Here is an 11,831-nt window from a genome sequence, read left to right as displayed (position 1 = left end):
GACATGGTTTAGTGGTGGACTTGGCAGTGCTAGGTTAACGGTTGGAGTCGATTATCTTAAAGGTCTTTTCCAACCTAAACGATTCTATGTTTCTATGCTTTTGCGCTGCTCCAGACCCTCATGCTGTCAGATTTGGACTGAATGTGATGACAGCAATGAGAGGCAGCACAAAGCACACACGCAGACCAAGTCCCGTGTCAACACTCATATCAGTCTGGTGAGATACAGGGCTTTCACTGGCCAAGGCACCTGGGATTAATTTCTGCTTCAGAGAAGTGTGTTGATACGATGAAATTTTCCTAAACAGCTAAGTAACTCAATCACCAGTGCCTAGAGATGATGGAGTTTCAGAGCCGATGTCCCACTGACTTTCAACAATTCTTTGGATTTAGATTAATACAAGTATAACATTTAATTTCACAGCTTGCACTGGAGGCTGAGAAAACTATTTAATAAAAGGTTGTTCTTAAATAAGGTTTTGCATTATCTCAAATGTTATGTTACTCTGCTGTATTTTGGTGCAGTGCTTTTTTTGCTTGTTATTTAATAATAAAAAACCCATAAATTGTAAAGATATAGTTATTGTGAAATCCTCTTTTAAAGAAAGCTAAATGCCAAACAAAATAAGAGAAGAAACATCCTTGCTTCAATTAATTCAGTTAATTATTGTGATAACTTAGAGGTTAGTCTCTAAGCAATCCAACTTGTATGCTATAAAATTGATTTTTATGTTTCTCCAGGGAAATGTCCAATAAAATTATACCTCTGCTAATATATCTGTCTGATCATGGGCTGTTTTAGCGTAGCACACTAAACTTATTTAACCATGTTAAATATGGACCACAAAAATGATCAGAGGGATGGAACACCTCTCCTGTGAAGAAAGGCTGAGAGAGCTGGGGTTGTTCAGCCTAGAGAAGAGAAGGCTTCGGGGAGACCTGATTGCAGCCTATCAGTACTTAAAGGGGGCTTATAAGAAAGGGGGCGGCAAACTTTTTAGCAGGGCCTGTTGCGACAGGACAAGGGGGAATGGCTTGAAACTAAAGGGGGGTAGATTTAGACCAGATAGAAGGAAGACATTTTTTATGCTGAGGGTGGTGAAACACTGGAAGAGGTTGCCCAGAGAGGTGGTGGATGCCCCATCCCTGGAAATGGTCAAGGTCAGGTTGGAGTGGGCTCTGAGCAACCTGATCTAGTTGAAGATGTACCTGCTTATTGCAAGGTGGGCTGGACTAGATGACCTTTAGATGTCCCTTCCAACCCAAACTAATTTATGATTCTATGTTTAATTTGCACTTTGAAACAGGCGAAGAGTCTCCACTTTCTTCTAGAGTAATTTATTTTCATTCATCAGTTTAGTGGTCTAAATGTAAAATTTTGTAAAATTGTGATCTAAATGTAAAATTAATAAATAGGTTCACTTCAGAGCAATAGCCCAACTGTTCTGGTTCTGACTTTTTAGAATAAAAGCCAAGATTCCTGTTTTTATTCTTCATATTTTTAAATTGTACATTATCTTAAATCACTTGTGGTGGTGAAATAACTGTTCACATCATGCATGATCATACTGCAAGATCTCTCCTGCTGCTCAGGTTGAAGTCTCTTAGTCATTACTGGCTTCCACGGAGCAGGTTCCCCAGTTGATTAATCTATGACTATCTTTAAGCAAGTCCAATCAAGAATGTCAGTAGACTTAAGTGTTAATCAAAACTTGGTTTACAGTCAAGATAGTCAGTTGAGAAATTACTCTGAAGTCTAAGCTAAGTACAATCAGATGATAAATAAAGAGGCGAAGAATAATATGTAGAAATAAGTATTTTTTCCAGAATGCGAAACACATGGAAGAATGTAGTGAGTAACACTATCAAAACAAATGGTGTGAGTGTTGTGACTGGGGGAGAGGCGATGGCTGAATTCAGTGACAAAGCAGGAAAGTGGGATCGTGGTAGACTCTGAAGGGCCAAAATAGTTCATGAACTATTCAATTCTTTACAAAATTAATAAATGCAAGTATTTGGGAGGGGGAAAAGTCCATAAACACCCTGTGAAGTGTTGAAGCATTAACAAATTTTACCTGTGTAATCTCCCAGTAAACTGTAAGCCTACCTAAAGCAATCTCTGTATGGCCTGTTGTTCTTCCCTAGGGATGGCATTCCATACTGCGAAATGGACTATCATGCAAAGTTTGGTATCAGATGTGACAATTGTGCAAAGTATATCACAGGAAGAGTGCTTGAGGTAAGGAGAACCTGTCATTCAAACACATCTCAACGTGTACAAAGAAACTTGCTCTTTTGGGTCTCATCATATGCTCACTAATCAATGTTAATGCAGCAGTTTAATGTTACTTTTGTGAAATACTAGGAACTTTTTCTGTAATTCTTTTCTGTTTCTTCTCTTAATGGTTTGAAAATACACACGCTCCCTAAATGGATATTTGTGGTACTGGAGAACGTTCAGGCAGCAGAAGTAATAAGTGAATGGGTTATCAGGCACATTTTAGTACTTAGACTAAATTCCTTTGTAAATTCTGCTCTTTGATTCTGTTTTACGTTCCCCAGAGTTAGGGTGAAGCTGCTGAAAAACTAAAATGAATAATTTGAAATGTATTTTTGCACCCAGAAATGAGCTATGTTGCAGGGTTTTTTTGAGTTTGTTGTTTCAAAAAGCAAGGAGGTTGTTTAGTGTAGGTGAATGTTGATACTTTATGCAAAAGAGATTTCCACATAACTGACCCAGGGTCAGAAATGGATATATTCCTTTGATCTAAATAGAATTTATTCTTGGATCTAAGTGTGTGGTTATCCAATCAATGTTATCATTTATCCACTTTTTCTTTCTGCCCTTTCCCTGTATCTTGTGAAGCCTTAGCAGTACTGGAGTTAGGAAGAGGTTCCCCAGGTCTCTCATTTCACTCCTTTCTCTTCATCAGTTAAGAAAGCCTGGAGAAGTCCCAAAGGACTTCCACCAGAGAAAGATCTGCTAGGAGTCGTACAAAGACTTAATTATCCGAATGGTGGACAATTATAGCTATGGAAGGGACTGAGAAGCAAGTGGAAGGAAACAGTGAGTCCATACGAGATGGCATGGTATGGTGTTAGGGTTAGGCATGGGAGGCTTTTCCATTATCAAATGTTTTTACAGACTTCTAGTAAGGGATTTGAAAGAGTATAAAGACAGCTTTCTCACTATTTACAGATGGCTCTCTCAAGTGGGAGAGGCAAAACAGAAGAAAACACTAAAAAAACTTCAAAAATGTAAGGGGTGACCAGTGGAAGCTGCTACATGTTTTCAGAGGTGTCAGCCTTTGACACTGAATGAAAGGTAGTAAGAGGGGGTGGGCTTTGGAGGTGAAGCTAATTAACTTACATTTGATGTGATAAAGGAGAGAGAGGTGAATGCAGAGAGAAGAGTGTCATGGTAAAAGCTATAGCAAATTTGGGGTGCATTTACCCATAGCAGGTTACAGGGTGTGATTAATACTAAGATGGGAGAAGAACAGAAGCTCTAATTTCTCTACTGACTCTTGGCTTCACAATATTGTGTTTTTCTGTCCTGGTTCTTGCCTGGAAATATCTGTACAAAAATACTCCTTTTATTTGGTAATATTTTACCTGCCATATGGTTAAACAGTAACATGTGGTGTGATGTGATTGAGAACTGGGTCCTTACTGTCTCTGTGGATGATGAAAGGAAAAAAAAGTTAAAAAGAAGGTTTGCATAGTAACAGTGCTGAGTTGGATTTGTGGGACCTGGGGGCACATGTGACTGTATCTGTTTTTTCTAACTGCTTGGTGAGAGTGTACTGAACAGGAGGAGAGTTCCTTGTTTTTATTATAGAGGGACCAATAACAAACTTGAGAAAAGTTAATTCTTTAAAGCTGTTGTAGGAATTTTACCATGACTGATGACATCTGTCATAGTAGTTCTAGGTGATGTTTTCGGTTAGCGCATGTGTGCTCCCCTCCTCTCCCCTTCCCTAATGTTGCTCTGATGACAGTGCTGTAGCACTGATTCTCTTCTTACTTTGGTACTGGTGCAGGCTGGGAGTGACTTTGATTGAAGTCTGTGGCATTTAACTGTGGAAAAAATACTGATGCAAGATTCTGAAACCTTTTTTAAAAAAAGATGAGGAGAAAGGACTTCCACGATCTGTAAAAGCAAAGCAGTGTCAGATAGTGTCACTGTCAAATAGGAAAGATAGGATGAAGTTGGTGTGAAGCAGGCAATGGATTTGAAACAGGTACAATGATATTTAATGTCTGGAGGCTTGTTACAACAACCTGGAAACTTTATGGTCTATAACCTTCTTTCCATAAGATTGTATAAAACGATTTGTTGTTTTGTGTGCAACAAAACTAATGAAGCTTGAATATGGGTGAATGTCCTATGTCCTAGCATTCTGCAGTCACGATAGGTCCTGTTCCTCATGACGTATCCCAAAATACCTGCTCCCATCCTCTCTGTTTCCCCGTGAAATATCTCAAGAGCTTTCTTTACATTTCCACTGCCTGTTTACATGGTCAAGAGGTGACACACAGTGTGAGGCTCCTTCCATGGTCATCAGCCTGTGATTTCCATAAGCTTTTGGACCTCTGTAAGGGATGACTTTAAATGGCCATTGAGTTTCAGTGTTGATCGTGGAGAGCAGTAAGGTGAGGAGGTAGCACGCACACCTCGTTTCATTAGGAAGCTAGACTAAAAGTCACAACCTAAGCAAACAGATTTGAAAGAATGCAGAGACCGTATCCGTAGGTAACACAGTTAAGTCATTTGTTGTTCTCTGCAGCAGACTTGTTCAAAAGGCTTGGAATTGGGGCTGATTCTTCTGTCTGTCTGGTATCAAACTCAGTGTGTGTTTGTCACCGGCCAGCTTGCTGGTACGTCTGTGTATCTCCTGGTCAAGAGGACAGAAAAAAGAAAAAGAAGCCATGGCTGCTTTTTGTTGTGAGATGTATTTTATGTGGAATTGTCTGGAATCCTGAAACATTTTTTAAAACTTCAGTATTTCTTTTCACCATCTTGAATATAATCTGGAGATACACAGAAATAATAGGGCAAATTGCTGTTAAAGTGGGGAAAATCTTGACGGCAGTACTTATTAGGCAGAGGAATAGTCTCCCAAGGGAGCTCCTGGAAGCTATCACTTAGATCGTATTAAAACAAGATTGGACAAGGCACTGGAAAATCTACGTTAGGAAACAGTCCTGCAATGACAAAGGGAGGGACTATATGACCTAATAGGATTTTTTCCATCTCTGATTTCTGTGATAATATCAGGACGACAGCTGCTTCCACAATTACTCTGTGCCCAGATTTTCTAATATTGTCTCCCTTTCCAACACTTGTTCATTTTAACTGTTTATTCAGCAGAGGAGGAAGGGAGAGTCAACTAGTGTGAATTACTGATAACTTATAAAAATATGGCTGGGGGGGGGGGGGGATATTGTCTCCCTTTCCAACACTTGTTCATTTTAACTGTTTATTCAGCAGAGGAGGAAGGGAGAGTCAACTAGTGTGAATTACTGATAACTTATAAAAATATGGCTGTTTTTGTAGGTTGCCAGCCAAATACAATGATGATTTAGTTACTTAAATTCTTCCTTCAGTCCATTTTCTGAGGGCCAGATTCATTCCATGTAGTAAATGGGCTTAAACACAGGATAGCTCTGTTTATAATTCCTTTCTTGTTTCTTTCTTCCCCCCCAGTCCACCTTGGCTTGCCCCCAGTCTCCCAGGAAACTTGTACTGGAAAAGCTACAAAAGGGGCTGAGCAGCTAATTTACGGAGACCATAAATTCTTCTATTGCTTTTAAAGGCAACAGTTTTGCTGTTCTTTTTAGAAAAACCCTGCCCACCAGTGCTTTTACGGGCAAGGTTTGCTTTGCTCTTGAAGCATACAGAGCACTGTTTAATGCAACATCAGTCCTCTCCTAGAAATTGCTATGTTTCATCCCTGACCATATATGTTGATAAACCTGCCATCTTAAATGGGGAGCAAGAGGTGGCTGGAGTTTACTTTATAGATTGACTTAAAATGCAGTGCGACTGAAAACCTTTAGGGAGAAAAAGGGTTTATTTTAGTGCTTATGCTATAGCTCTGTTCCCAATCCAGCAGTAGCTAAAATCATGCAATAAGACAGAAAATAAACACATTTTAAAAAAACAAGGTGTTGATTTTTATAACCAGCCATTTCCCTTTTCTCGTGTTGCAATCTATTTCTCTGCATTTGGCACTAAAAATATTTTTTCTCTCTTTTTCTATCACAAGTAGTTATTTATTAATTAAAATTGCAACTTGTGCTAATGAGCATATCATAAAAATAGACAAAATAAGTGTAATTGCCTTTTTTCTAAAAATATACTATATTTCGCATGATAATTCAGAGCCTGATACAAACCCCTTTCAATTAAGAAAACACTTTCCATTTGTTTTTTGATATTTAATCAGTCTTCTAGCTGTGTTTTGCTCAGAGGAGGCAGAGAAGGGTTGCCTTCCTCCTGGTCCTTCCCACACGACAAGCTGTGCAGAGGCTTGGAAGGCTGTAGAGGTGTGTGGGGGGGCTGCGTGACAGCCAGTGACTCCTCCTGGTCCCCTCCTGGGGAACAGGCCTGGGTTTCCTTAACATTTGATATTTAGAAACTCAATTCCAGCCAACTCTCTATTTGTAAGTGGTCTCTGTATAGTTATTATTTCTTCTGATATAGATTGATTTTTAGCTTTGTCGATCTTCTCCCCTTTAACTGATGAACTCTAAGGAAGATTTACGGAGAACAGTCTTAGCTCCTCCCAACTTTTGTTTTGCAAAACTGAATGAGCCAAATTCTCCTCTGCTCCTAAAGTCAGCTCCAGGCTCTTCTGGTAATGCTGGTGGACCTTCTCACCATCTATTCCCAGCTGGAACCACCTTCTGTCAGCATGGATGGACATTGTGCTCCAGATGATGCCTCACCACTACCTTGTGCAGTGATAGTAACCCTTCCCACTGTTTCTGAAGAAAGTACTTTCCTTGGTATATCTCGCACTGAGTGGTTTTTTTCTGTGGCTTCATTAACATTGACAGCCTGTAGCGAGCTATGACTTGGCAGGGGGGGCTGTTCTCTTCACCTGCTGTTTCAGCTAATGATGTTGTTAGAGGAAGCCTAGGTTGTTAGAGGAAGCCTTCATATCCAAAGATAACCCCCTGGAGATGTTTTCATGGCAAACACGGTATAGGCTGTGAGGGGATCAGGTGTGATTGCTTGGATAGGCAACTGAAGCCCAGTGATGGCCAGGCTTAGTTGCCTCTTAGCAGGCCTCCACAAACAACTGTAGCTGATGAACAAACTGGATCTCCACTGCTACTGGCTGGTGTTTTGAATTTCATGTGAATAAAAGTTGACAGTGTAGCATGTTGGAAGTTATGCTTTTAGAAAAGTCTCTTGGGGCTTATTTACATGCAACCCAACTGCTTCTGTAAGCACTGAGGGGTATTTTCAGCACTTGACTAGACTTCTGTCTACAGCTGTCCCGTGACTTACAGCTACAAGGCTGTGGTGTAAATGTGTCCTGCAAGTGCTGGTGAAAACGGCTGTATGACTTACTAAACATAAAGATGGGTCCAACTGCAGTATCTGACATCCTAACATGGCAGCATGGCACTCAGTATATGTGGGGGAAGAAAGGGTTAACATTTTTCTGGTTTACATGTATGTGTAAATGTCTAGAAAAGCATAATCAATATATTTTTTTAAAATCTATTAATCATAACGGTATGTTACCTTAAAATAAGGGAACAAATGCAGTAGGCACTAGACAGGAATGAGACTAGAAATGTCAATTATTTATGTGTCAATTAAATGCCACTTACACCTCAGTGACTTATTAATTAAAACATGAATCTTTTTTTTTTTTATTTTTTTGTAGTTTGCTTTTTGCTTTGCCCTAGGGTTGAGCTGCTTTTGTTTGCAGCCACATCTACTTTGTAAATCAATTGCCTTTCCCTTTGCAAAAGTCTCGGTATAGCAGAGAGACGAGACTAATTCTTTACAGCAGGGTGTACAAATTTCTGCCTGCAGTGTGGAAGAATGGTTCATTCTGAAATGTCTTTTACCCTGCTGTTTCGCTAACAACAAAACCTAGTGATGTGTGAAAGGTACTTGAGCAGCTTATAATATAGGCATTAATACTGAAACATGCAATAAAAGCAGCTCCGTCTATACGAAGGAAGGGTTTCCAGTAGCATGGGCAACCTTGCGAAGGCTGTCAGAGCAGCAAAAGGATCCAAGTGTCAGTACTAATCTTCAGTTAGAAACTGCTCTCTACGCCAGTTTTCTCCCATCACAAGAGAAGAAGGAAAACTGTTGGAAAAGATACATCTAAATAAATCAGCATTAGCTCTTGCAAAAGGAAGCCATCTAAGGTAGGAAACATTAACTAGCGCTTTCAATGCATAGTGTTTGCAGAGATGCAAGGCATTTTGCAGCTTGAGAACAGTCTCTATTTTGGTGCCACTTGCATTTGTCTGGGGCTGCTGGTTTGCAAAGGCAGGTTAATCATCAGCGCATAGTATCTGGACTTGGCTGGGTGAGTGTTAATTGACAGTTGACTTAGACTTTCTGCTTTAAAACAGGCATCATTAAAAATACTATCAACAAGCATATAAATAGCAATGCAGATGTTTTTGACCTTAGCTTTTAGCCTTTTCTGTAGCCCAATTGTATTGTTTTAGATACATTCACCTTATCTTTCTCCCACCCTCATCCTTTCCCTTTTTCAACCACCACTTCTCTCCAGAAAGAGGTACAGAGCTACACCTATCCATATTTATTATCTGAACTGTTAAAACCTCACAATTGCTGACATGTACATATTGAAGGAACTGTTTGCATAGTTTTTACCCTGTAAATCAGTTTTTAGATTTATTGAGGACGAGCACTGAGTGGCATTTGGTAAACAAAAGGCTTAAGCTATCACCAAAGTAAGGGATTCTGCAAACTATTTCTGAATAACACAAAAGAGAAGTTCAGAATTTGAGGGAGACTGGTGGATAGAGAAGGAAGAATGACTGTTCCAGGTTTTGTGGATTTTTTCAGTTGCTTGCTTGCTTTTCTGTTGAGGATTTCTCTCGTATATATGGAAAAAGTTCCTGGTAGTGCTGCTGTGCATTTGTGCCTATGTGGGTTTGTATGTCTTACAGTTTTACTGCATAGTTTGACTCTTGAGCCTGGCAGACAGGTGAATGGCGTCCACTGCCTTTTCCCACTATGCAAAAACGTAGTACCAGTTAACTGTCTTAAACTATGTCAATTGATTAATTAAAGCATCAAAGCAGTGATTCCAGTAGTCACCTTGATACCTTCTGAGCCTCAAACACAAACAGCATACAGTACGCCAGTTACAATGCCTTTCTAAGCAATGTGTTGCTGTGGTGATGCATTATTATCTAGTACTATTTGCCGGCATTGGAATATTTTGACAATGTGAGACGTTGCACTGTTTGGATGTCTTCAGTTCCTCATCCTATTCCTTTGCACAATTTCTTTCATTTCTGGTGGTCTTCTGACTCATGCCTCAGGCATGCAGCGGTCGTCCAGACCACTGCTCTGTAGTGCCCTGTACCTACCCACAATCCAGCCAACAGCACAAGCATCTCCCTCCAGCTCTCTCCTGTAACCATGACAGTGGTGCAGCAGAAGTGCACTTAGTGACAATTGGCTTTGTTGATGAAGTATCTGCAGGATGCTCTGGCCCCTGTGACAACAGCTCAGTGTGTCTGCTAATAGCAGGAAAGCAGCCTATGTGACTCGTTTCTTGTATCTTTAAGATTTTTCATCCTGCCAACCTTCAGCAATTTTTGTGCTTCTTCAAATTTCTTTTTTCCCCCCAAAGTAAGAACTTCTGAATGGTACCTTGAACTGGAAATGTGTGGATGAGTCTGAAAGTAGCAACTTCCTACTTCCAGGAAGGACTATTAATGTCAGTTCTGCATATGACAGCAGCATTTCCAGTCCCAGCTAAATTCGGGGGTCCAAAATATCAGTCCTTATTCAGGCACAGAATGAGAGACAGCTTCTGTCCTCAGATGTTTGCAGTCTGGATCACCACGACCAGCGTGAAAAGAGCTGTGCTGGCTTCATCTGATAAATCATGCTGCCTCTCCAGGGCTGTTTGGTGTTCGTTGCAGCTTCGTTCTTCCCATCTGAAATGGGTGGGCTAAATCCACAGCTGCAAAGTCAAAAAGGAAGGGGAATGTGTCTGCAGGTCATCTTTCTCCTTCTTCATTCCCCCTCCCCTATCAAGGGATGGCAGAAGTGAGAGCCAGCTGCAGCTTGTCGTGGCCCATAAGTGGGTTTTAAGGAGTGGGAGAGGAAAGTGGAAAAGAAATGAAGGAGGTTGTTGAGCAAACGGGAAACAGAAGCCTCTTCCAGTCTCAGTGGGTGGCAAGAAAAATTTGCAAAGCTGAGAAGAAAAAGACAAAAGGGGCAGATCACTCATTGTATAACAAAAGCAACTGAGTGCAAAATCAGTGATTTTAGGCATGACAGACCATTTTGGTTTACAAGACCAGGTACCAAATTCTGTAGAAAAAATGCACTATGGGCCTTTTCCAGCTTTTGCCTGATTGTGGCAGGGCTGAATTTGCTCCTGAGTCAGAACTTGTTTGCAGATGTCACAGAATGAGATTACAGTTATAATAGTGCTGATTTCTCTTTCTAGTCTTTCTTAATTATTCCTTTTAGGGTTTTTTAATTATTTTTTTATTTCTCCCGCAAGCATTAGAAACTTCTCCTTCTGAGAGTCCAGTATATAATAAGTTACTATCGTTCTGAAATAAATGTCCCCGTTGGTATATTCGATCTGCACTTTATACCTGGAAGAATAAAGAGTATGTGGGAGGCAGTAAAATGACTCAAATGTGGGTGGGAAGTCTCAGGGCTCTGCAAAGTACAGCGGGATGAGCCAGAACCAAGACAATATGAAATAACCGTACATGTGAGACAGCTAAAGCTGTAAGTAATGCTGCAGGTGCATGTATTGAACATTTCACATGACTGTTTCTTGGCATCTAGTGGGATGATAAATGAATCCAGTAAGGAGAAGATGAGGAGAAGGATTGATTCAAAACATTACACTACATTTACACTGGTGTAAACCCCGTTGAAAACGGTTCATTTGCCCTGGCACACTGCTGAAGTGACTCAGTGGTGAGTCAGGTCCACTGTGACTAAGAGGATTAGTAAGAGTTTTCCTCCACATAATTCTCCCTTTGTCTCCTGGCTCTCACACTTTTCTCTCCTCGGCACGATTGTATAACATAAGCAATAGATATTTTGCCATATACCTCTGTCTTGATAATGTTGCCTGTCCCTTCATACCCAGTAGATGACATGACAGCTGTTTACTAACTTAATCAGTATTGTACACAACAATCATCAAGTTCTTCTGTAGCATATGCAAAACTTTGGCTTAGCTATAAATGTGAATGGGGGTTTTATGTGGTTACACTTAAAGCCGGTAACTGAGCACAGTCTTCTACTCCAAGCAGCAAAGGTTATCTGATTTTCTGAATATCATCACTCTCTTTGACATAGTACCCCACAACATCCTTCTCTCTAAACGGGAGAGGTATGGATTTGATGGGTGGACTGTCCGGGGGGTGAGGAATTGGTGAGATGGTCGCATCCAGAGGGTAGCGGTCAACGGCTCAATGTCCAGATGGAGACTGGTGACGGGTGGCGTCCCGCAGGGGTCCGTATAGGGACCAGTACTGTTTAATATCTTCATCAATGACCTAGACAGTGGGATCGAGTGCACCCTCAGCAAGTTTGCAGGTGACACCAAGCTGAGT

General features: G+C 40.6%; 1 protein-coding gene across 5 annotated transcripts in view; it reads left to right on the top strand.

Moving 5' to 3' along the window:
- Positions 1-11,831, top strand: part of ABLIM2 (actin binding LIM protein family member 2) — a 123,384-nt gene that overhangs the window by 41,433 nt on the left and 70,120 nt on the right. For all 5 annotated transcript variants that reach the window (XM_009285363.2, XM_019473687.1, XM_019473686.1 and 2 more), the window contains one exon: positions 2,145-2,238. In XM_009285363.2, coding sequence (XP_009283638.1) covers positions 2,145-2,238 — 94 coding nt within the window. The remainder of the gene's footprint in view (positions 1-2,144; positions 2,239-11,831) is intronic.

The sequence above is a fragment of the Aptenodytes forsteri genome, unplaced genomic scaffold, assembly GCF_000699145.1.
Source record: "Aptenodytes forsteri isolate BGI_AS27 unplaced genomic scaffold, ASM69914v1 Scaffold88, whole genome shotgun sequence".
Taxonomy (NCBI): Eukaryota; Metazoa; Chordata; class Aves; order Sphenisciformes; family Spheniscidae; genus Aptenodytes; species Aptenodytes forsteri.
Note: the sequence above shows the minus strand (reverse complement) of the source record. Positions and strands in the feature narration are given on the sequence as shown.